The sequence below is a fragment of the Poromitra crassiceps genome, assembly GCF_964638095.1.
Source record: "Poromitra crassiceps genome assembly, chromosome: 22".
Classification (NCBI taxonomy): Eukaryota; Metazoa; Chordata; class Actinopteri; order Beryciformes; family Melamphaidae; genus Poromitra; species Poromitra crassiceps.
The window spans coordinates 3538791-3564317 of record NC_139647.1 but is presented as its reverse complement, the minus strand read 5'-3'; the positions used below and the strand labels follow the sequence as shown (position 1 = coordinate 3564317).

The 25527-nt window shown below is 45.0% G+C and overlaps 2 protein-coding genes across 2 annotated transcripts in view; one reads left to right on the top strand and one right to left on the bottom strand.

The window, feature by feature from the left end:
• The first annotated feature begins 8143 nt into the window (after nt 1-8143).
• Nucleotides 8144-20242, top strand: vstm4a (V-set and transmembrane domain containing 4a). The gene is made up of 8 exons (XM_083658062.1): nt 8144-8316; nt 9764-10237; nt 14240-14293; nt 15099-15206; nt 15309-15342; nt 15430-15611; nt 18805-18872; nt 19716-20242. Exons 1-8 carry the CDS (start codon nt 8268-8270, stop codon nt 19869-19871), a joined length of 1125 nt encoding a protein of 374 aa, XP_083514188.1. The 5' UTR covers nt 8144-8267; the 3' UTR covers nt 19872-20242.
• A 3391-nt stretch (nt 20243-23633) lies between these two features.
• wdfy4 (WDFY family member 4) overlaps nt 23634-25527 on the bottom strand; it is a gene marked incomplete at its 5' end in the record, with an annotated part of 74004 nt that continues 72110 nt past the window's right edge. The window contains 3 exons of the mRNA XM_083658246.1: nt 23634-23993; nt 24307-24424; nt 25308-25404. Coding sequence (XP_083514372.1) covers nt 23930-23993; nt 24307-24424; nt 25308-25404 — 279 coding nt within the window. The 3' untranslated portion in view covers nt 23634-23929. The remainder of the gene's footprint in view (nt 23994-24306; nt 24425-25307; nt 25405-25527) is intronic.

The window sequence follows — 25527 nt, the reverse complement described above, 5'->3', positions numbered from 1 at the left end:
GACTGCTCGAGAAGAGGAGCAGAGGAGAGCTGCTCAGGTGGAGGAGAAGAGACTCGCTCTTATCGAGGAGCAAAGGAAAGCAACACGGAGAGAGGAGGAGAGAGCTGCACAAGTTGCAGAGGAGAAAAGGATGAAACAGATTGAGGAGCAGAAGAGAGAGAGACAGAGAAAAGAAGAGTGGATGGCAGCTCAGAGAGAGGAGGAGGAGAGGAGGGCCGCTAAAATAAAGGAAAAGCGAGCCAAACAAAGAGAAGAGCAGTGCGCCAAAGAAATGGAGGAGGAGAGAACGAGACAGCTCGAGGAGGAGCAGCGAGCAGCCCGGAAAGAGGAAGAGAAGAGAGTGGCACGAGAGAGGATGCTAGCTCAACAAGAGGAGGAGAGCAGGGCTAAAGAGAGAGAAGAGGAGAAGCTAGAAGCCCAGAGAGAAGAAGAGAGAGCTTCACGGAGGGAGGAGCAGAGGAGAGCGGCACAGAGAATGGATGCTCTCCAGTACTACGCCATCGCCTCGACAGAGTCCCAGAGGAAACCCAGAGACAGACATCCACGCTCCCCTCTGCCGTCCCAAAGAAGAGTGGACCCGTCTGGCATAGAGTCAACCGAGGACTCCTACAGTAGGCCATCTGCCCCTCCATCTCCAGCTCCAGGTCTCCCCCGCTCCAACACCTCCTCTCCTGCTCTGGGTGCCAAGCCCACCATGTTCAGGGTGAAGGATAACAGCACGAGAGGCTCCCCTCTCACCAAGTCAGTCAAACCACGCTTCCATAAGAGCTTTGGAGAAGATTTCAGGGTCGGCTCGCCCCTGGATGGCTGGAGGGGCTCCGACAGAGGGGAGGAGGAGCAGGACAGAATGAGACGCAGCGCTGGAACCCCCGTCCAACAGGACACAGTCAGTGGGTTCAACAGACTTCCCCCTGTCAAAGAATCGTTGACTCCTCAGCCAGTGTCGTCATCACAGGAGTACTCTGTGCCTCTCCCAGAATACAGGCCCTTCTCCAGGAGGAGCTTAGCTTTGGATGAGGACGACTCTCGCTCTATTGTCAGCAATATGTCAGAAGATGTGGAGAGTTTTGCCACCGGTGCCACAGACCTGGCGGACATAAGGGGCTTGTACGACTACGACAGACCCGAGTCGGCCTGTAGCTTTAGCAGCGATGTGGCCCGGTCTTTGGGAAGGCCTCCGACCGTGCCCCCAAAGAGTGAGAAAGCCTTACGCAGAGCACAAAGGCTGACCACTCGGAGGATCAAGAAGGAGTCGTCTAAACCTGTGGTGGACAGCTCGGCCACTCCGGCGGAGAAACCGGTTCGCGCCGTCTCCGGTATTCCTTCCTCCCCCACCGAGCTACACTCCTCCAGCTGCCATGCCCTGGCTTCCCCCCACTTCTCCGCTCCCGTCTCTCTCTCTCACGCCCCGACGTCAGAGTCCAGTGTGGCCTCCTCCTCCTCCCACACGGACCTGCAGTCCTCTCGCCACTCTTTCCATAGCTCCCCTCACGCCACTGCACCTGTCTCTCTGCCTGTCGCCTCGCGTCACGCCACAGCCCCCGTCTCCCTCCCCGCTACGCCCAGAACAGTTGCTAGTGTTCCCTCCTCTCCCACCCTCCTCCACCACAGCAGCCATCCAGCCCCGGTGACGCAGTACCATGTGGAGTCAGGCTACGCCCAGTCCTTCCCACTGACCCAGCGTAAGGTGCTGCAGGACCTCGGGTCTGGCCAGTACTTTGTTGTGGACATGCCCGTTCAGGTGAAAACCAAGACGTTCTTTGACCCCGAGACCGGCAAGTACGTCCAGCTGAATGTGCGTCAGTCGGCCCAGAGTGGCTCGCGACCCCAGTCCTCCCAGCCCGTGCCCCCCGCATATTCGCAGCCCCAGCTCCAACCCCAAATGCAGGTCAAGCCACAGCAGCAGCAGCCCCACTCCCAGGCTGCTCCGGCTGGCAAGCCCTATCTGCTGTACCAAGGCTACCAGGGTTATCCCCAAGGCTACCAGCCCGTGTCGGTCTCCTCCTTGCCCCAGCACAGGTCATCTTCTGCCACCTTCTCCCAGGACCCAGAGCCGGCCACAGAGAGTGGATATCAAGAGAACGAGAGGGGGCAGAACTCAGTCGGGCAAAGCTACAGCCCAGAACAGACTCCGTACATGGACACTACAGCCCACGATACAGACAAAACATACAACGCACGCACGGCGCACAACACACATGGCTCATACGAGTCATACCCAGAGCATGACGCCAACAACCAGCTTGCAGGAAGCTCCGGGGATCGCGATATAATAACCATAAGTGAGCTGGAGGACTTCATGGATGATTGGTGAGAACAGAGACTGATCGCTTTGAGTGCAAAGGCTTGATAGTGTAAATGAGACAAATAGCTAGTACGTCAGAGTATGTAGCACATACACTGTAGCGAAATAAATCACTTGATAAAATGAAAAAATACCCAAAAGCACAGTATGTATTGATTATTATATATTTTATTATATATACTGTAAGTGATATGGTTGTGTTATGTGACTTATTCAATTGAAAAAAGTCTCGGAATGTTTTTTGATTGTGAGTTACAATTCATGAAAAAGTCCCTGTGACATGCTGTTAAATTGCTGCTGTTATTTCACCATTTTGGAGATTAATTTAGTGTTGAGCTATTTATTGTGTGTGTTACAGAGAAGTTTACCATTCCATTAGATTTTTTGAATGTGAGACGCTAAGATCTTTTTTCGTGTATATGATCAGTATCTCATTGCCACCAAGTCCTAAAGACATTACGAAACAGCAAACACTAACAGTGTGTCTATAGTGTTCAATAGTTTGCTATCGGTGCTGCCATGTAAACACTGACAGGCCGGCTTAAGTTTTCATTCTATTTTTCTTGTTTGAGAAATCCTACTTTTGGCATTTTGTGATGCATGAAATATTGTTAAACCCATACCGTGTCAAACAAAGATCGGCATATATGCTGTACGTCATGGTTTGTCTACCACAATGTCATAAATCAAAACAACGATGTGATTATTGGTGTTTTCTAGGTTTAATTTCATAACATAGTCATAGTCCATTTCTAAAGTGGGGAATTTGTGAGAACGTTCCTGTGTTGCTGTGAAACAGACTAGTGTGGCATGATGGACGTAGTCAGGCAATAAAAGCACACTCCTTCAGCAAAACCTTTGTCAGTACAATGCATTTCAGAAGCACCTTGTAAAGGTTCAAAATAAAAAGAGGAAAAGAAAATACAAATGATAGTTGCTATTGTTTGACCCCCCCCCCCCCAAAAAAAAAGAAAGAAAGAAAGAAAGAAAGAAAACAAAACAAAAAAAAGAGTGTAACGAGCAGTGTTGGGCAGTACAGTAAAGTAACATGTTACTGTAATTTTATTTCAATCATGAGAGGCCAGTCGGTAAGATTTAACAAGCGGCTTTATTTAGCAAATGGCAAGCATGGTAACTACTTTGGCGTATGACTCCCTTGTCAGGTGGCGCTCCTCTTGAGGTGAGAGGAGGGCATCTGATTAGGCTAGGATAGAGAATCCCCCCCCCCCCGCCCCCCGTGGGGAATTCTTTGGGAGTCAAGACTCGTTGGTGGTGGACTGGGGAGGTGGGTGGGGTGAAACGATAGCTTCAGAGGACAGCTTCAGGGGAGATGATGAACAGCCGTGATGCCAGCTCCTGCTATGATCCAACCAGAGAGGGAGGTGACGTAGAACCCTCGCTATATGTACTAGGATGAACTGACGTCATAACTGATGTCATACTTAAGCTTGACTGACATGACGGGCTGATCAGGTTATGGGAATATGGCGGCCTTCTGATTGAAATTTGGTCTGAAACCTCACTACTTTCCCCAGTACCTAGTAATGTAAAGGATTACAATTTCCAAAACAGTAATTATATTACAGCTACTATGGTAAATGGTAAATAGCCTGCATTTATATAGCGCTTTTATCCAAAGCGCTTTACAATCAGTAGGTAGTCTACATTCACCCATTCATACACCAATGGTGGCAAGCTGCCACGCAGGGTGCCTACACACCATCGGGAGTAAGGAGGGTTAAGTGTCTTGCCCAAGGACACAACAACGGCAGCTGGGAGGGAGCGGGGATCGAACCGCCAACCCTTGCGTCATTGGCCGACCCGCTCTACCTCCTGAGCTAAAGCCGCCCCTACTAATCTAAGTAACTTCAGGTTACTGCATTACTTTCTCCGGTGCTGGCACAGCACTACAACAAAGTGTGGAGATAGGTCTGGCTATGCAAGACTACAGTACTGCGTTGCTTGCCGGAACACAATTCGGGTTTTTTTTTGTCCTAGGTAGGCAAATAAATATAAAGTTATGCAGTTTGGCTGATTTTTGACTCATCCTGTAAGGTTAATTATTGTTCCAATAAAGTGGATTCAGTTTCAGTTCTAAAAGGAGCTGGCTAAACCGGATTTATGTCACTTTGTTGGAAGAGGCGGGGATGTAGCATAAGTATAGTAATGTATGAGTAAGTGACTAATTACTTTTTATACCAAGTAATAAGTAAAGCAATTGGGTAACACTTTAATAATAACGTTCAGTCGTAAGTCATTTATAAGCCTTTAGTTAATGATGAACTAACCATTTACAAAACATGAATATACATTTGTAGATTATTAATAAATGTTATGTTAACATATACAAATGTGTCGTAAGTCATCTATAAACATTTAGTAAATGAAGTGTTCCTCACCTGTTGTAAATGATGTGTAAATAATTTACAATTCATTTACAAGGCTTTCTGCATCCCCTAATCTAAAGTGTAAAGTTTATAGATGACTTACAACACATTTGTGATATGTGAACATAGCATTTATTAATCATCTACAAATGTATATCCATGTTTTGTAAGTGATTAGCTCATCATTAACTAAAGGCTCATAAATGACTTACGACTGAACATTATTATAAAGTGTTACCAGTAATTGTATTACTTTTTAAATGAGTAATAATAAGTAATAAGTAACTTATTACATTTCCCGAGTAACTTGCCCAACACTGGTGATGAGTAGATGACAATATAATTTTACTGTCACCCGCATCCTGTAATTCTGTGACTTAAAATGTTTCCTGGGTCTGAACACCACAAAATTAAGTCTCTTTACGCATAAAACAATTACAGGTTATTATTGAGAGAGAGCGCAATTATGTCCTGAGAGGGTTCATAAACACAAAAAGAGACAACAGTTTGTAGTTGCTGCTTGTGTGTTGCTGCTGTATGAACTGATCCAATTGCTTAAATCATTGCTTACTATGCCTGTGGGATCCAAGGAGAGAAATGATGAAATGAAACTCTCCTTCCCTTGATTTCCCTTGATTCACAAACCCGGATTAAATGTACACACCTGTGAATGTGGATGCCTGCTTGCACGGTCCCCAGTTTCATAGTAGCCTCTCATTATGTTATTGTTGATCCCCTGGAGAAGCAGTAGCCTGCGTTGACCACTGCAGGGCAGAGGAGAGCGGATCCTCGACCAGCTGGGGCAAAGACTCCAGCTGAAGAAGTATGCAGGAAAACTTTGAGGGAAATCCCATGAAAAGTTGTAGGTGAAAAGACATATAATATACAAAAAAAAGCCTGTCATTCTGGCACTTTTTTACACATGACCCTCAGTTTAAAAAACCATGTATCAAACTTTTAGTATAATAGAATTAACTGCAGTGCTTAAGCTCGACATTTTTTGTATAATATAATTATCTGTTACATTATCAGGGCATTTGGGCATATGTTTTCCTTCAGAGAAATCCATGTTTTTCAAGAGTCCCACCCCACGTTAAGACGTGAAGGGTTAAATGTGTTGTGTAATTCCATTTGGCTTTGGCGGAGCTCTCCGAGCGCCAGCAGAAGCCCTGCCTCAGCAGTTTCGCCTGCCCAATAAAGCAGCAGGCTTCATACCACTGGGACAGTCTGACAACCACAGCCAGAGACAAGCCCATGCCACTCCGTCCAGCAAGCAGCCAGACAGGGAGAGGGCCCGCCGCCACACGCACATACGATACACAGGTCTCACCCTTCTGTGATGGGCTTTTACTCTCTGTAAACAGTTTAGAGAGTAAGTGTTGGGCAAGTTACTTTCAAAATGTAATATACTACATATTACTAGTTACTTTCATTTGAAAGTACTAAGTTACTTTACAATATTACTGTCTGTGTAGAGTAACTCGTTACTTATTATTACTACACTACTTTTGCATTACTTTCACTGTAATAACAGCAGTAGCAGAATGACATCGCCGCCCCAGAACCATCCTTAAAAATAATTTCAACCGCCTTGAAGTCAGTCCAAACCGTCCAAAATTCTAAATGTTATCCTTTTCCTTTGTTATTGTCATCTATAGTGGTTATTTGCATAAAAACACACAGTTTGATTAGGAAATGATATAAATATGTGCTTTGATGAATTTTGTTTAACTCAATTTGTAACTTGAGTTACTTGACAAAGTAACTGGTATAATATTACTGAAATCCTATAAGTAATAAGTTATATTACTGAGTTACTGCTAAAAGTAATATATTACATGTAATATGTTACTTCCCCGACACTGATTTTACTTCACTGAGAGAAGATGCTTTAAGGAGATGAGCGCAACCACTAGGCTACAGGCATCTGTAGATTCCCTCTGCGTGTGAGCAACAGTGTTGGGCAGTAACTTATACAGTAGCTTAGTTACAGTAATTTTATTACTTTTTCCCAGTACCTATGTATGTAAGGGATTACAGTTTCGCAAAAAATATTTATATTACAGTTACTAATCGAAGTAACTTCAAGTTACTGCATTACTTTCACCAGCGCTGGTACAGCTCTAAAACAGAGGGTGCTGATAGGTCTGGCTATGTGAGACTACGGTGTTGCCAGAACGCAAGCAAATAAAAGAATTCAGTTTGGCTGATTGTTAACTCCTCCTGTAAGGTTAATTATCGTTCCAATAAAGTGGATTCAGTCCCAAAAGGAGCTGGCTAAACAGGTTGTATGCCACTTTTTCGGGAGGGAGGGGGGTAGCGAAAGTAATATAGTAAAGTAATTGTATTACTTTTTAAATGAGTAATCAGCAGTGTTGGGGGTAACTCATTACAAAAGTAACTACATGTATTATATTACTTTTAGCAGTAACTCAGTAATATAACTTATTACTTATAGGATTTCAGTAATATTATACCAGTTACTTTGTCAAGTAACTCAAGTTACAAATTGAGTTTATTTTATTTTATCAAGCACATATTTAAAAAAGATAATCATTTCCTAATCAAACTGTGTGTTTTTATGCAAATAACCACTATAGATGACAATAACAAAGGAAAAGAATAACATTTAGAATTTGGGATTGTTTACACTGACTTCAAGGCGGTTGAAATGAATTTTTGGGAGGGTCCCGGGGCGGTGATGTCATTCTGCTGCTGCTGTTGTTTTGGTAAAAGTAACGCAAAAGTAGTGTAATAAGTAACGAGTTACTCTACACAGACAGTACTATTGTAAAGTAACTTATTACTTTCAAATGAAAGTAACTAGTAATATGTAGTATATTACATTTCGAAAGTAACTTGCCCAACACTGGTAATCAGTAATCGCTAATTACACATTCTGAGTAACTTGCCCAACACTGGTGGAAAAACTTTGACAATGGAATTGCGCGTTCAGCTTTTTATCGTGTGCTTGTCGGAATAATACACAATGCAACACACACACACACACACACACACACACTCACACACACACACACACACACACACACAGACACACACACACAGACACACACACACACACACACACACACAAATACACAAATACAAACCATGAGACTTGACCATTGCTCTAAAGTTCTGGGGTTCTGGGCCTTGGTCCAAGACTCCTCACACAGCAACACAGGAAATGACATTTCCTACGTTTTGCAGGACAGAGAGACGGACGGAGAGGGAGAGTGGGAGAGAGAGAGAGAGAGAGAGAGAGAGAGAGACAGAGAGAGAGAGAGAGAGAGTGTGTGTGTGTGTGTGTGTGTGTGTGTGTGTGTGTGTGTGTGTGTGTGTGTGTACTGGGCGAGTGTAGTGGGAGTTTCTAAGTGGGAACAGAGCATTTAGTGTTTCATATTACACACAGAAAGGAGGAGAAAGAGAGAGGGAGAGAGAGAAGAGTTAATGGTGGGTACGGCTCTGGTGGCTGGTGCAGTCAGCCTGTGTTTTGAATGTAGCTGCTTCTTGTGTGTGTGCGAGTGCGGTGGTGGTGGAGTGCTCTGCGTTTATGGATTCGCTGACTGAAGAAAATGTACTTCTCTATAGTGGTCCTTGTCCTGACTAAGGCTCTGGTCACAGGTAAGTTGACCTCGTTTACAACAAAAGAAAGAGAGAAAGAGAGAAAGAAAGAAAGAAAACAAGAAACAATAACTTCATCTATGATTTAACATAAACTGTGAAACTGCTGCTTTTTGAATGCATTATGGCACTTTGGCATGGTACTCCTGTCCAGCAAATAAAACACACATTATTCTAATAACCATTCTCTGCAACGACCAGAGGTTGAGAGGTCTTCTCTGTGGTCAGAGAACAACCTTTGACTTGCCTTCTAGCTAGCCTGTTAACTAGTGTGTGGACTTCACTCACATGTGGATAGAACCTGCCTGTGAATCCCTCTCTGTCAGATAGTGGTGTTCAGTGTTGCATTAGCGTGTGTTGGTTTGAATCCCTCTCTGTCAGATAGTGGTGTTCAGTGTTGCCCTATGTTGGTTTGAATCCCTCTCGCTGCCTGGGATGTCACATGCAATTGCACAGGACAGACCCTGGGGGAGATTCCCCCCACGAACACAAAGACGAGCAAGGCAGCGCTGCAGCCCAGATGGTCCCTGTTATCTTGTCGTGTTCCTCCTCGCCTGGTTCAGCGTGTGCTGCTGCGCTGAAGATAAATGTGTCCCACCTGTAGATTCTCATATTGGCTCCAGACTCTCAGTCTCTTCTCAAGAGAACTGACCCAGCTGGCAAATACACAATAAAACCTGCGTTCCTTCAAAGAAGACGACTACAGTTAGGCTCAGACAAAAATCTATGTAGGCTACTTGTGCTTTCTAGTGATTATAGACAAAATCCAATTTGATGATTAAATAAATGACATGTCAGACAGACACAGAAGAGTGATTTCTTTAGCATGCGAGCTGAAACTATAAATAAGAGCAACCAATGTGGGTGTGCATCATAGTGTGCATATAAACCCACTTTGTTAAATGCTACAATTAAGTTTAATTGGCAGGAAGTCAAGCGTCTTGAAAAATAGAAAATAAAAGAACTCTTGCACAAAAGGCATTTTCCATATGGAGCAGATCACCAAATCGACTTAATTACTTTCTGAAAAAAGTAGGGAGGTCAATGACCCCTTATTTAGTTCACATTAGAGCCACTGACCCCCATTTTAGGATATTTAGTCTCTCAGATGCAAATCTGAGAATATTTTTATTGTCAGATTTGATTTTGTCCAGAATTCCATAACTATCTGTATTGTAGGTGTAGATAATACTACGATCAAAACAGTCACTCTTCTACATTCTCTAACTTCGTGTCAATGAGATAATGCTGAACAACTCATCAACAATTCATCAATATTTGTTGGGGACCCCCTGGAACTTCCTCAAGGACTCCTGGTGGTCCCCGGACCCCACATTGAGAACCACTGAACTAGATCATGCAGAATATGCTGTAGCATGCATGCATATTGTGTGCATTTATGTGTTATATGTGTGTATATTGATGTACGGTATGTGTGTCTTTTCAGAGGTATGTGACGCCCTGAATGTGACAGTGACCCCCGGGCCTGTTGTCATGGTAACAGAGAGGGACAACTTAACCCTGTCCTGCCTGGTGTCTCAGAGGAAGAGGAGCGGCAGCGCGCTGGTCCTCCGCTGGTTCTTCTCTCCCCCCTCCCCCCCCGGCCTCTCGCCTCCCCCGGCCCCTCCCTCCCCCTCGCCGCCGCCTCCCCCCTCCTCCTCCTCCTCCCCCCGGCCCGCCGAGCTCCTGATCGTGAAGATGGGCCTGAAGAAGATGAAGCTGTACGGGAACTACACCCGCGGCTTCGCCCAGCCCCGCTTCCGCCTGCAGGAGGAGAGGGAGGGCGAGGAGTACCGCCTGCTGGTGCTCAACGTGACGGGCCGGGACCAGGGCCTCTACACCTGCAGGGTCCAGGAGATCCACAAACACAGGAACACGTGGAGAGCTGCCTCCAACGGTACCAGCGCCGCACAACTCACAGGTAACTCAATGTGCATTTTCTTCCCCACACACTTGGCTCACGTGTCACTGCAGACATGATGGGGATGATGTTTTGAATGATGGATGGGAGGAGTTTTGGTCAGGACAACTGCTGTTTCCTATCCTGTGTGTACAAGTGATAGGACAATTTTGCATTGAAGCAATAGAGAGGCAAAGTGGAACGTCACTTCCTGCTTCAGCACTGTACCAGAGATTTTCTTCCGCAATTTATTTTCCCATAGACATTTCGTAAAATGCTTCTAAAAATAGTTTTACTTGTTCAAACCAAACGGTACAGATATATTTAGAATCGGGAGAGACCATAGAACATTTCACTCAGACCAACATTTAAAAAAAAACATTGAAAAGATATTTTCTTTAAATCCGCATTTCTTTATGTTTTGGTCAGAGTGAAATGTTATGTGATCTCTCCTGTTTCTAAACATATCTGAACCGTTTGGTTTGACCAAGTAAAACTATTTTTTATAAGCATTTTACGAAATGTCTATGGGAAAATAAATGGCGGGATGAAAATCTCTGGTACAGTGCTGAAGCAGGAAGTGACGTTCCACTTTTGGCTCTCTATTGTTCACCACCTTTGACGAGAGATGAGGAGACCCGTCTTACAAAAATATTTCCTCAGCAACATCTCTCGTCACTGATGAGGTGGGATTTTTGGCCTCATTTCTCCGACAAACATTTATTCTGGATTTAATCCTCGTTTCCCAGGAATCCCCACACAGAGAAGAGAACAGCCACACACATTCAGCTGAGGCACGGCTCTTTATGTCATCTGGCAATGGAAATCATTTTCTAATGGAAAAGCGAGAGTTTTTTTTTTAACAGAGGACAAAAGTGCAAATAGAAATGCGTAGCATGTATTCCCGACTCCAACTTGGCCGTCTTGCTGTAACGTCGTGAGCCTGTCTGTCTGTGTTGGAGTCTGACCCCAATCCTCTGGCATTTCCATCTGAAAACAATGACCTCACACAGCCAAAACCACACTCGACAATATCACTCTCTGTGTGTGTGTGAGGAGCAAAAAGGTGCAGCGCTAAGCTACGTTCAAAAACTCAACTCCATGACGTCAGCATTCTGCTTTCACTTTATGCAACCCTCAGGATAAAAATTTACTGCAGAAATACTGCAGTTGCTGCGCTGGAACTTGTTTGCGATTCTGCCAACGTTTCCCAGCAGAAACAATATCAACAATAAACAACAGGAGCAAAAGCTGGGGGGTAACACATTTAAATTGAATAGTGTAATGGAGATTGATTAAAGTCACACTTCCGGGTAGAAATACAAGCCTTCGTTTGAGTTAATTGGTTTAATTGGCAGTGGTGGAAAGCACTGACCGGACGGGTTTCAAAACGGGGAGAAGAGAAGATGATACCAGTTTAGATGTAGCGACACCTATGTCTTCGTTAACACGACTGACACCTGTAACAGATGCATTTTTACGGTCATTGACCTTCCAACTCCCCGATGTTTCTCGACAAAGCCAGAACGTTTGAGTCAGGCTTCTGACCACGCCCTGGCCTACATGCACGCCACTACTGTCCCACTGCGGAAGCCACACGACCTCAGGCATCTCTGACATCTCGACCACAGAACCGGGAACACAAGAAGCTGCTGAGACTGTGAGGGCGAACAAAGAGGAAAAACAAAGTTCCAATTGTAATCCGAGGATCCCCTCGGTTCCGTCCGCAGATCTCAGAACAAAGGCTAAGGCATGCACCCTACTGAGATAGGGTCAGCAGATAGTGTCCAGAGGGGGAGATGGGGAAACTTCTCGCCCACTCGCTCGGCCCAGGAAGCCATTTCAGAGTCAGACCACCATATGCACTTAATGGTTGAGCCAAATGCTGCTTGCTCCTTTTCCGAAGTGGTCCGAGTGAGGAGCAGGCAGCCAGGAGTTACATCAGGTCTTTACAGTAACAGCCTGTAAAGGCCTAGCTTTAGTAGTCTCCCCCTGCCCCTCTGCCAGGCTGTGGCTTTCAGAGGAGGGTTGTTGACCTTTTCTATGTCATTTCTTGACAGCTGGACTTGGGGGAAGAATACGAACCTAAATCAGCTGTAGCTTTTATAGAATGGAATTTTTTTTACCAATAATCATCATTGCATAATATAGCTCTTATACAGTAGGCAGAGAGGAGAGAACCGGGGGGGAGGGGGAATCTGTAGCACACAGCCAAGGTTGTGGCGTGTGTGTGTGTCTCTGTGTGTTTCTGTGTGTGTGTGTGTGTGTGTTTTTGTGTGTGTGTGCGTGTGTCTCTGTGTGTCTGTGTGTGTGTGTGTGTGTGCATGTGTGTGTGTGTGTGTGTGCGTGTGTGTGGCAGAACACAGTGACCTGAGACAACAGATAAGCTGTCTGTCTGTTGATAGTGTCTGCCCATGTGTGATGTGCAACCATAGCTAATAACTCATACCAATAATTATGTGTATAGCTTATTGATTATGCAGATGAAGAATGATGATTATCGATACAAAATCCATTCTATAACAGTAGCTAATAGTTGTTCAGCCTTTCATGAAAACCTTCATATTGTGGTACTGTATATACAGTACGTGGCTGTGTTTGATACACATCTGGCAGTCTAGACGTGCGTGTAGGTCAGGGAGGGAGCGTAACATACGGGCTGTCTGGGCTTCAGAGCTGATCTGTTCACCTCACACCCTGGGTGCACTGATCAGGTGTGTACGGTTTAGCATGTGGTTTTAACCATAGTGTGAAGGTCAGTCATGTGGTTTACTTTCGTGATTGTTAACTGCTCACATTGTCAAGAGATGCCTGTTAAATATATATACCACTCCAACAGATCCTCCACTATCATTTGACTTATGTATTTGTCATTCTTACGTCTTCCTTATGTCACTATTACTTTGATGGTGATGGTATTTTTTCCACATTTGGATATTTGGATATTATAGCTTCAGTAGAGTGGGATTCATGACATAATGACATCACTGATGATGTCACAATGTCTATGACATCACACTGATAATGTCACAATGTATATGACATCAGTGGATATGACATCATCAGTCACCACTGGCCCACTCGATGATTGTGGGACATGACATCATCAGTGGGTATGACATCATCAGTCAGGGGCCGTTCGCCAATCGATGATTGTTGGGCTGGGGCCAACAGGACAGACTGTCCGTGCCATAACGGACGGAGGGACGGTCGGTGTCATAACGGACACACAAAGTCACTGCTTAAAAGAGTGTGAACATGGTGACATGGTGTTATAGCTGTGAAGGCCAGTGCTGCTTACTCAAGTCAATCAGAATATGTCCTTCCTGTGTCAAAAAAAGAAAGACATTTAAAAACTCATTATGGGGGGCGGGGCAGAGATGAAGTAGCCTACTTTATGTACACAGCCTCTGTTGACTCTCCTCAACCCCTCTCTGAAAACCATGACCTACAGTATATATACTGTAGGTCATGGTTTTATAATGGTATATACATGGTTTTACAATGGTATATATACAAGACATCAGTCCCTCCTTGGCGCCCACTGACCTGCTAACAACTTCCTTATTCATTCTTTCTTCACACCGAGTTTGCAAATAAATCACAAACATAAAACAATTATGAAGCAACAAAAAGGAATTGTAGACACGGAGCGAGGGGGAACACCCTCACACTGGCCAAGACTACGAGGCAGCCAGGCCTGTGTGTGTGTGTGTGTGTGTGTGTGTGGTGTGTGTGTGTGTGTGTGTGTGTGTGTGTATGTGTGTGTGTGTGTGTGTGTGTGTGTGTGTGTGTGCGCGTGTGTGGCGGGTTTTTGGCTGATGCCGCAGCAGTCTCTCTCTTCATGACAGCGGTTTGGATATTTCTGGAAACCACTGAGGTTGTCTGCTGTATTGGGTCAATGCCTTCAGACAACAGTCATTTACAAAGAGACTTAGGCTGGGCAGAGTTTCCTGTCCTCAACACACACTGCGCTATATTTCTCTGCTTTTTTGCTGACTTTTTCAACATTTGTTTTTCCAGTGCACTTTACGCTCGAGGATGGCAGCAGTGACGGAGTGTGGCGCTTATTTGCAGGTAGGTACCTCTCTTTCATTTGACAATAATTAAACAAGTTTATGTTAAAGGGACAGCTCACGCTAAAATCCAAAATACATATTTTTCATCCCACCTGCAGTGCTATTTATCCATCTAATATCGTTTTGGGATAGTTGCCTGGGTTTTGGAGATATCGGCTGTACAGATTTCTGCCTTCTCTTGAATACAATGGAACTGGATGGCACTCGGCTTGTGGCGCTCGAAGCACCAAAATACTACACATGAAAAACTCACAGCATTGTCTCCAGAAATCATGACCCGGTTACTCAAGATAATGCACAGACTTTGTTGTGAGCAGTTTCATGTAGGAACTATTTTCTTTTGACCAAACTACTCCCACTAGCTGCTGCTGCCCTAGCTGCTCCTATGCGGTCTTGTGTAGGAACTAGCTAGCAACTAGCAGGTGTAGTTTGGTCAAAAGAGAATAGTTCCTACATGAAACTGCTCATAACATGGTCTGTGGATTATCTTGAGTAACGGGGTCATGATTTCTGTAAAAGAGACATTGCTGTTGAGTTTATCAAATGTATTTCTTTGGCACTTTGAGCACCACAAGCCGAGTGCCATCCAGTTCCATTGTATTGGAGAGAAGGCAGAAACTCTGCGGACGATATCTTCAAAACCCAGGCAACTAACACAAAAAGATATAGATGGATAAATAGCACTACAGGCGAGAGGGAATATATGTATTTTGGATTTTAGGGTGAGCTGTCCCTTTAATGTTCTTTTTGTATGTCCACATCGCACCATATGGTAGCATGGTATGTCTCTGTGTGTTTTGCAGATGTGTACGTGTGTGCAGTGCTGATCTGCTCACTGGGCTTGCTGTCGATCTTCATGTTCACTCTGGTTCTAACCTGCCAGTACTTTTACAGCAGACACAGGCTCAAAGGTAGAACTATCATTCGTTATCCTAAGCTTAGATGTTCTGTCTCACTTTGCCTACTCAAAACAATGCATCAACTCGCATTTTGTTCTGCTGTTTTCTCCACAGCCAGTTACCTTCTGGTCAAGTGTCCAGAAAGCAGGTACTGTACATCCTCGTCAATGAGAACTTGGTTTGAAGCCCAGTAGCTTAAACTGTCTACTAAACGTATCTCCTCTGCACTATACAGCTCAGGAGAGACTGTCACCAGCTCAGTGAGTTCCTCCAGCTCCTCTCCCAGAGCACCAAGGAAAGAGACCTCCAGCTCCTCACCCAGAGCACCAAGGAAAGAGACCAGGCAGAAACCTGCCAGAAAAGAAACTTCAACCACACCTAAAGTGCCTGAGCCACCGCCACACATACCAACTAAAGGTAAACTGTTAGCACAATGTAGCAGTGGGTGGTAGAAGACAACACTGTACAGTACTATCTTAATGGTTTTTATACAAGATTAGCCTACCTGTGGGGGGGATGTAAATGGACTGCAAATGGTAAATGGACTGCATTTATATAGCGCTTTACAATGTGCCTACATTCACCCATTCACACACCAAAGGCGGCAAGCTGCCACACAGGGTGCTGCCACAGCCATCGGGAGCAATTTGGGGTTCAGTGTCTTGCCCAGGGACACTTCGACATGCGGACTGGAGGAGCTGGGGATCGAACCACCAACCTTCTGATTAGTGGATGACCCGCTCTACCTCCTGAGCCACAGCCGCCCCCAGGATGTGACCTCTCAGATGGCTTAAATTCCTTTGGAGTTCCATTAGGCTGTAAATAAGGGAAATAAAATGGCCTTATATTCTGCTTTGAACATCAAAATAATATTTTTTTTTAGTATAATCTATCCTACAAGAGGCTGGTGGTCAACATAGTCCCCTCAGAGTTTGCATGTTCTCCCCATGGGCCATGTTCACATGAGTTTGCTCCAGGTGCTTCAGTTTCCTCCCACATCCAAAAGACAGGTGGATCTAGATTTCTGGATCTAGATTTGTCAAAGGTGTGAGAGTGAGTGAATGTGTGTCTGCGTTAGCTCTGTGATGGACTGGAGAGCGCTCCAGGCTGGTTCCCTGCCTTCCACATGATGATGCGTGGTGGTGACAGTCCACACTGGGAATCAAACTGGGAGGCATGGGAGGAGGACACTGCCATGCAGAAGCCAGAAGATGGCTCTAGCCTAGCACCACCACTGGCTACCGTTACACAGGGATAGGCTCCAGCACCCTCTGACCCTGAATAGGAATAATAAATAAATATACACATGATGTATCCAGCAAGGACACGAGCAGAACATGATATCCAGAGTATAATCCATTTGATGAAACAGTATGAACATGTGATGAAAATAGTATGGGCTATGAAGCAGACAAAGGAGAGAGTGGGGGACTGGCAGAAAGCAATGATGATGAAACTTGGCTAAGATCCTGCTGGCTGTATTGTCTAAGGTCAGGTTTAAGGTAGTCTCTCCCCAGACTCAATATTACGTTGAATCGCTGCCCTCCGCATACTACATAGTGAGTCTGTGCCACTTCACAGCCACTGCTGAGGTTTGAGGGCGTGTCTAGGGGGGTGAAATTGAATGAGTGACAGGTCGTAGCACCAATGAGAGAGCGGTTCGAAAAATGGGCTGCGCCTCCCATGCCGTCACTGATCGCAAAGCCGTTACTGATTGGTGAAGAGTGAATCCACCACTGGCCAATCACTGGCCAAGTGAACGGTTCACTTCCAACCCCAGCTGGCTGAGGGGAAGCGTCCCAGACCCAGAGAGAGATCTGCAGCATGTAGTAATGTAGTGTATCAGCGTAAGAACTCTCATGGGTCTGGCGTTGAGACTAGGTTTAAGGTTAAAAAAAAAAAGTATTGTCTAAGGTACAACTTGACACTGAAAGGACAGCATTGACTTCAACCACACAGTCATGTCTGTGAGTGTCTTCTTGCAGGTTGTTGCTCTGAGTGGAGCGGTGTTGTTTGTGAGTGTCTTCTTGCAGGTTGTTGTTCTGAGTGGAGCAGTGTAGTTTGTGAGTGTCTTCTTGCAGGTCGTTGCTCTGAGTGGAGCGGTGTTATTTGTGAGTGTCTTCTTGCAGGTTGTTGCTCTGGGTGGAGCGGTGTTGTTTGTGAGTGTCTTCTTGCAGGTTGTTGCTCTGAGTGGAGCGGTGTTGTTTGTGAGTGTCTTCTTGCAGGTTGTTGTTCTGAGTGGAGCAGTGTAGTTTGTGAGTGTCTTCTTGCAGGTTGTTGTTCTGAGTGGAGCGGTGTTGTTTGTGAGTGTCTTCTTGCAGGTCGTTGCTCTGAGTGGAGCGGTGTTATTTGTGAGTGTCTTCTTGCAGGTTGTTGCTCTGGGTGGAGCGGTGTTGTTTGTGAGTGTCTTCTTGCAGGTTGTTGTTCTGAGTGGAGCGGTGTTATTTGTGAGTGTCTTCTTGCAGGTTGTTGCTCTGGGTGGAGCGGTGTTGATTGTGAGTGTCTTCTTGCAGGTTGTTGTTCTGAGTGGAGCGGTGTTATTTGTGAGTGTCTTCTTGCAGGTTGTTGTTCTGAGTGGAGCGGTGTTATTTGTGAGTGTCTTCTTGCAGGTTGTTGTTCTGAGTGGAGCGGTGTTGATTGTGAGTGTCTTCTTGCAGGTTGTTGTTCTGAGTGGAGCGGTGTTGTTTGTGAGTGTCTTCTTGCAGGTTGTTGTTCTGAGTGGAGCGGTGTTGTTTGTGAGTGTCTTCTTGCAGGTTGTTGTTCTGAGTGGAGCGGTGTTGTTTGTGAGTGTCTTCTTGCAGGTTGTTGTTCTGAGTGGAGCGGTGTTGATTGTGAGTGTCTTCTTGCAGGTTGTTGTTCTGAGTGGAGCTGTGTTGTTTGTGAGTGTCTTCTTGCAGGTTGTTGTTCTGAGTGGAGCGGTGTTGTTTGTGAGTGTCTTCTTGCAGGTTGTTGTTCTGAGTGGAGCGGTGTTGTTTGTGAGTGTCTTCTTGCAGGTTGTTGTTCTGAGTGGAGCGGTGTTGTTTGTGAGTGTCTTCTTGCAGGTTGTTGTTCTGAGTGGAGCGGTGTTGTTTGTGGGTGTCTTCTTGCAGGTTGTTGTTCTGAGTGGAGCGGTGTTGTTTGTGAGTGTCTTCTTGAAGGTGGTTGTTCTGAGTGGAGCGGTGTTGTTTGTGAGTGTCTTCTTGCAGGTTGTTGTTCTGAGTGGAGCGGTGTTGTTTGTGAGTGTCTTCTTGCAGGTTGTTGTTCTGAGTGGAGCGGTGTTGTTTGTGGGTGTCTTCTTGCAGGTTGTTGTTCTGAGTGGAGCGGTGTTGTTTGTGAGTGTCTTCTTGAAGGTGGTTGTTCTGAGTGGAGCGGTGTTGTTTGTGAGTGTCTTCTTGCAGGTTGTTGTTCTGAGTGGAGCGGTGTTGTTTGTGAGTGTCTTCTTGCAGGTTGTTGTTCTGAGTGGAGCGGTGTTGTTTGTGAGTGTCTTCTTGCAGGTTGTTGTTCTGAGTGGAGCGGTGTTGTTTGTGAGTGTCTTCTTGCAGGTTGTTGTTCTGAGTGGAGCGGTGTTGTTTGTGAGTGTCTTCTTGCAGGTGGTTGTTCTGAGTGGAGCGGTGTTGTTTGTGTGTTTCAGCGCCTGTTGCTGCACAGAGAACCCGTAAGCCCAGACGGTTAAAGACCCAGTCGAGGAGATCTGCAACTGTAAGTCCTCTCGCTCCCACCCATCAGCACGCACACTTATAAAGCTGAATTATTACATTACATATGTCTGCACTTTCAGTTATACCATTATGAACCATATTATGCATTTAATCCTTTTTGTTACAATTCATTTATTTTTTACATAACCTTTTCTTCTTCTATTTTTATTGAGATACATGCAAGAGGGATTTTGTCTCACCAGACTCTGCTTGATTGTCTACTGGAGTTTATTGCTGTGTCTTCATTCAGTTATGAGGCTGATAATTCTATTTAGCTTTATTGCTTCTCAAACACAATTATTTATTTAGAGCGCTTCGCTGGTTTTATATTTACAATAAAAGTGCCAGACAAGTATACAGAGAAGAACTATTCAAACTACAGATCATCAGTATTTCTCTATCTGAGGTATTTTTGTGATTGTGTTGTGAAATGGAGCAGCAGAGATGGGAAGCAGTCTTTCGCACGAACATACTGATTGGATTAGTGGGACTTGGACTTGTGAGGCGGTTGGATAGGGCTCCTATTGTACAACATGTTTTTCATCTCAACTGAATGTTCCAGGAGGTCCTGCAAAGGCCTGTAAACACATACTTTCTACAGCTGAAAAGCACAAACTAAAGGGCACATATTTACAACGAAAAGCGGAAGAACACTACTACTGATATGCTGAGAACGAATTATTATAACAAAGATGTCACAGACGAGGCACATGTGGTCCCGATTTACATGTGTTTTCTGAGGGGAACGCCAAATTGTTTACGCTCAATATCCAAAATATTTTTGCTGTGTTGGTCGTATCTCCTTGGCTGCATTCCCTCAAGTGTCTCTGTGCCTGTGCTCCAGGCGCGGCTGTCCCAGGAGGAGACCCTGACCTACGCAGAGCTGGAGCTGGTCAGACCCAGGCCCCCGGAGCCCCCGGCCTCCTCCGGGCCCGACCCGGCAGACTGCGGCTCGGACACGGTCTACGCTCAGATCCTCTTCCAGGAGAGACGGCTGTAAACACAAACAGCTCCGGATCAGAACGCGCGGATGTGAACCGAACCTCCTGGCGAGGGCAGAGATTCAAGCATCCCCAGTCGACTCCAGTGACATCCCAACGGACTATATTTATGAACGATCTGGACGGCATTTAGCATTCTCGTTGGCTATAAGCGTGCGCGCTAGATGGGATTGCAGGCTTTGGACTTCCTGTTCGATCACTGCCATTTTTCTTTCTCGTAATGCGGTCGTTTCGGTGTTGTTTTTTTGGCATCGCCGGCCTGCGTGCCAGATGTTTGTACATTCAGGAATGCTTTCACTGTTAACTATTGGTGTGCAAACCCAGGAGACTGTTTGTCCAGGCTCACTTACTGTAGGGCCATAAGGCATTGTAACACAGCTTTTTTTTTTAATGCATCTATAATTACAGTACTAATACACCAACTGAATAAATGTACATGTATGCCTGGTTCTGACATTCAATGTATACAAACAATTATTGCATAATATTAGGGCTTGGTATCAGTACCTTTAAGGTATCGACCGAAATAACCCGGTACCGAGTAGTATTGAAACTTCTCCAGTCAAACAACACCTACATTCCATCCTTTTTGCACACAGAGCTAGCCTGATATAGAGAGGTGAACGTCACTTCCTGCTTCAGCACTGTACCAGAGATTTTCTTCCGCAATTTATTTTCCCATAGACATTTCGTAAAATGCTTATAATTTTTTTTAACTTGGTCAGCTATATTTAGAATCGGGAGAGACCATAGAACATTTCAATCGGACCAAAACAAAAAACAACATTGAAAAAATATTTTCTTTAAACCCGCATTTTTTTACGTCTTGGTCCGAGGGAAATGTTATGCGATCTCTCCTGTTTCTAAATACGTACGTTTGTAAATCACTTTGGCTCTCTATTCAGACTGAATTGTCATCTCCTCTTCTACACCTGTGGAGTGGGCGTGGCTTCGAAGGTCTGGAGCCAGGTTAACACAGATCTAGAAAAATAAGAAGACACTTGGTATGCTTTTCAATCGGTTTCAATCGCCGCAGTGTTCTTTGATTGAATGTGATGTGTGATCGGCCCACTACCGCAGCAGCTACAACCCATACAGTCTGTGGTGGTGAAGTCCAGCGAGGTATATGTGACGCGGTTGGCCGTAAAAAGAGAAAGGTACTGAATGAAATACTCTATTGGTATTGGTATCACTTTAAGGGTACTGGTATTGTAATTTTCTAAAATGATATCCAGCCCTATTGCATATAAATGGTGCCCATAAAATATCGGTTTAAATATTTAAGTGAGTTTTAGTTTTTCTACAGTTAGGAGATTGAAACGGGGGCAGAAACAGTGCGGGAGACTGCTGCATCTGATTTGAAAGTCCCAACACAGCACAGACATAAACAGCAAATCTGAATTCTGGAGGCAGGCAGCAGGCATATCACGCTCGGGTGCCCAGGAGAGGTGAAGGGTGTCGGCCATTTTGTGAAGGTCAGTTTGTGAAAAATGGAATGAAGACAAGAGGTGTGGAGAGAGAGAACGACGCTCGTCCACACCCCTCTATCCGTGTGAGTGGGAGAGGAAGAGAGAGAGAGAGAGAGAGAGAGAGAGAGAGAGAGAGCATCCTCCCCCACAGTTCAGAGTCACTGACTAGGATGAACCCGCTAATGACTACATTTATTCAAATTAGACTAATTGTAATCATGGTTAATAATTAGCTTTACAGTGCATTATAATTGGGTTAGGCTACAAGATGGTTCTGCCTAGGTGCAATAATTTATTTGATTTAATTATTCTGAGGAACCCAATGGTTTGACATTTCATATCATAAACCCAGTGGTGTAGAGAGAATGGAGATGGCCGTTGTCTTTAGAGAAGGTCATTGCTCGCTCTCTGGGAAAATTATGAGCACTATTTTCCACTCTATTAAGCTACTCCACTTAGCACAATTAGCCACACACACAAAGGTTAAAGAGAGAGACCCCCTTTATGATAGAGAGAATAGTCACGTATATATGAGAGAGAGAGAGAGAGAGAGAGAGAGCTTCATCTCAGCAATTGGCTCTGATTTTAACTGAGCAACGTATGCCACCGTCCCCGCCACAAGTGCCACCGTCACTTCCTTTTCCGCGTCCGTGCTCCACTGTTTACAGTCTAAATAGCAACTTGCACTGCGACTTTCCACTCATTTTCCACTGTTGTTGTAAGACGAGTTGACGTCTTCTATGCAGTGTGTTTATGCGTTAACGTTATTAGTGAATAGCCGAAACGGACGGGGAAAAGGAAAGCGCGAGTGACGGAAAAGCCACCATCACTTCCTTTTCCGCGTCCATTTCGGCTATTTGCTAATAACGTTAATGCATAAACACACTGCATAGAAGACGTCAACTCGAACTCGTCTTACAACAACAGTCCTGAAGTTTCACCGGCAGGACGTAGCGGATGGGAGGATCACGCTATTCCCCCCAGTTCCCCTCCCTGCAAACAGCTGCCCCGACTGACCAGAGGAGGCACTAGTGCAGCGACCAGGACTCAACCGGCTTCCCACCCGCAGACACAGCTAAAGCCGGAAGTGCCGCTACCGAGAATTGAACCCAGGTCTCTGCGGTGGTAGGCGGGTACTTTTACCTCTACACTACCCAGACACCTCATGCATCACGCTTATTACCTGGCTTATTACATGCTTATTACATGGCTACTTACTAAAGAAATCGATAATTTGACCCAAAATATTGATTTAAAAATAATTGCATTGCTTCCGCAAAAAGTAAAGTCCGCTACGGTTGGAACTGTGTCAGAACTGCGTCCATAGCAACGGTCTGTTTTTCATAGCAGCGGTCTGCTATTCAGAAATAACAGACCATAGAATGCCGTAATTGACCAATCAGAATCGAGTATTCAACAAAGCCGCTTAATAAATAAACGTCAAACACACACACACACACACACACACACACACACACACACACACACACGCACGCACGCACACGCGCACACGAGAAACTTGTAAGGGTAATGGTTGAAACTGAGCAGTTAAACATAAAGGCCACATTAGATGAGATTGAAAACACATTGTAACGAACAAAAGTGAGCCCAGTAAACACTTCACAACAACTTGACAAAAACATCCTGGCTCGCCCACGCCACAGCCACATACCCAAACACAGCTATAACTCTTCTAGCATACCACGCTAACATGTTAGCATGCCATACTTTGATGTTATGGGATGTTTGTTGTGAAATGTGTGTGAAGCAGGAGGAAAAATATGCGCCCCGGTTCTTATTTGTGAAGGGGAATTTGACGGAGCATGCAGCACTGCCCTGCTTCACATTCGCATATACATTTCCACGTGGGAGCTGCCCAGCGCAACCACAGTGCCTTGCCCAAGAGAACTGCGGTAATTGTTTTTAAGAGGGGGGGGGGGGCGGGTTCTCATAACCTCCCCCCACCAGATTTGACCAGCCGGTCTGGGAATTTGAGCCTTCTAGTCAAAAGCCCCTTAAAGGCCACTGCTGCACCAATCTGACAACAGTTCAGCATCTTTCATCTTAATAAACCTCTGTTGATTTTAAATAAACAATAAATCAATCAATCAATCAATCAATCAATCAATCCAGCATACCTCCAGATTTTAGCGTAACTGCTGGGAATCACAGTTGATTTTAAATAGAGACTCAAATTAGTAGAATTAGCCAAATGATTAATAGCAATAAGTATTTATTCAAATTTGTTAAAATTCAGTATTTACACACATGTGGAATTAAATATTTACCAAGGAAGTACAGTAAGTAATATAATTGTCAGATTTGCTGTCACCTTGATTTGACCTATTGTATTGTACATATTGAGGCTTAAATATCAAAATATGATACGATGGCCTTCCCTGAAAGCACGCGCAAACAAAGAGCTAAAGCAGCATGGATCTTCAGCTGGTTTAAGACCTGAGGGTTCTGCACGCCTACGGACGTGTGTGTCCGAGTCTCTCTGAATGTGTCTCCTGCCAGCATTCAGACACTCAGGAGAAGGTCACGGTTGTATAGGGAAGGTGGTTGGAGGAACCTGAGTGTACCTGTCACTCACAGATCCAGGTGAAAACTCTGCCCCAGGCGTCGCCGACCAGCAGGGTCGCATGGCTCCTGCACAGACACAGAGAGGGGTGTTATTTAATACTATGACAAATAGCCGCTTAACTTCAAAATCAGCGCAGTTGAGGCTCATGTATTGTAAGGTAGGGCGGTGTAGGGTACGGGAGAATATTGTAGAATTCATCAAATCATTTTTCATTCGGTCAATTCCAGAAGTGAAAATTGAACAGTTGAAATACTGAAAATTGTTTGATTAATGAATTCTCTTTTTTATACATTGACATTCAATGTTAATGTAGAGCTTCAAGTGATGAAATGATAAACAAATCAAACCTGACCCTGGTGTGAGTGTGTTTGACTGTACCTGGACATGGCCAGGGCTGTGATGCCTGGATTGGTCTTGAAGCGGCGTTGGGCCACCGCCTGACCGCGGCTCAACTCTCGGCACAACACCAGATGTCTCTCCCAGCACAGGCTGCCCACTGTGGAGCAGACAACACACAGATAGCCTACATCAGTGGTCCCCAACCACCGGGCCGCGGACCGGTACCGGGCCACAACGCATTTGGTACCGGGCCGCGAGCCCGGTCAAATTTTTTTTTTTTTTTTTAATCTGTTGTATTAAGGTTAAAAAAAGAAGTTACATAATGGGGCTTTAAGTAAAAAAAAATTCAAAATCACAAACTTTCAAGGATTTCAAGGAGCCGTGGGGACAAAAAAGAAGAGAGCAAAAGAGAAAGAAACAGATGAGGATGAAGCACGGTGTTTATCTGCGGTCAGCACGCCGTTAAAGGGAGAGAAATCCCTCCAATATAAATGCTTCACTGTTACGCAAAGTCTTGTCCCAATGTAATTTGCACAGCGTAATACTCCTATGAGGTGACGCGGGGCTGTATAACCCAACGCATGCCAAATTGGATTCTGGGTATTATTGCTTTCTAAATTATACACACACACGCACGTCAGCAGAATTACTCATCAGTGTTTACTGCCTCTATGTTTAATAACTTTATAACAACATAATTCTTGCTAGCCCCTAATTCTAGCGAGGGATGGGGCAAAGCATTATGAACTCTCATCTGGAAAAGCAACGCTGTCGAGCTGAGGGATGAGCCGTTAAGAATAATTATCTCACACTTAAGAATAAATCTAGTTACAATACATGTAACTAGTGTATGGCTTTTAAATACCAAACGCAAGAAACAGTGCGTTTTTGTACCGTTGCACTTCAGTCAATCCCACCGTGGTGCTATTGTCAGTCGATCCCAACATCGACACTGTTGTAAATACAATAACCGACATGTCTTTGCCACACATGCTAATGCCGTCCACACTTTAGGGTTAGCCGTGCTACAGTAGCATTACCGTCTCTCTCTGTCGGCGCTGGATGCTCTTGCCCTGGGGACACAGGCTCTTCTGGAGGGCCGGGTAATTGTGTTCTGGTGTACTCTGTCCTCCATATCTGTATGAGAGACACATAACGAGTAGCAAAATCAGACATAATTCGACATAATAATACATACACGTGCACGTACACGCACACGCGCGCACGCACGAAGACACACGCCATAACTCACGGTAATAA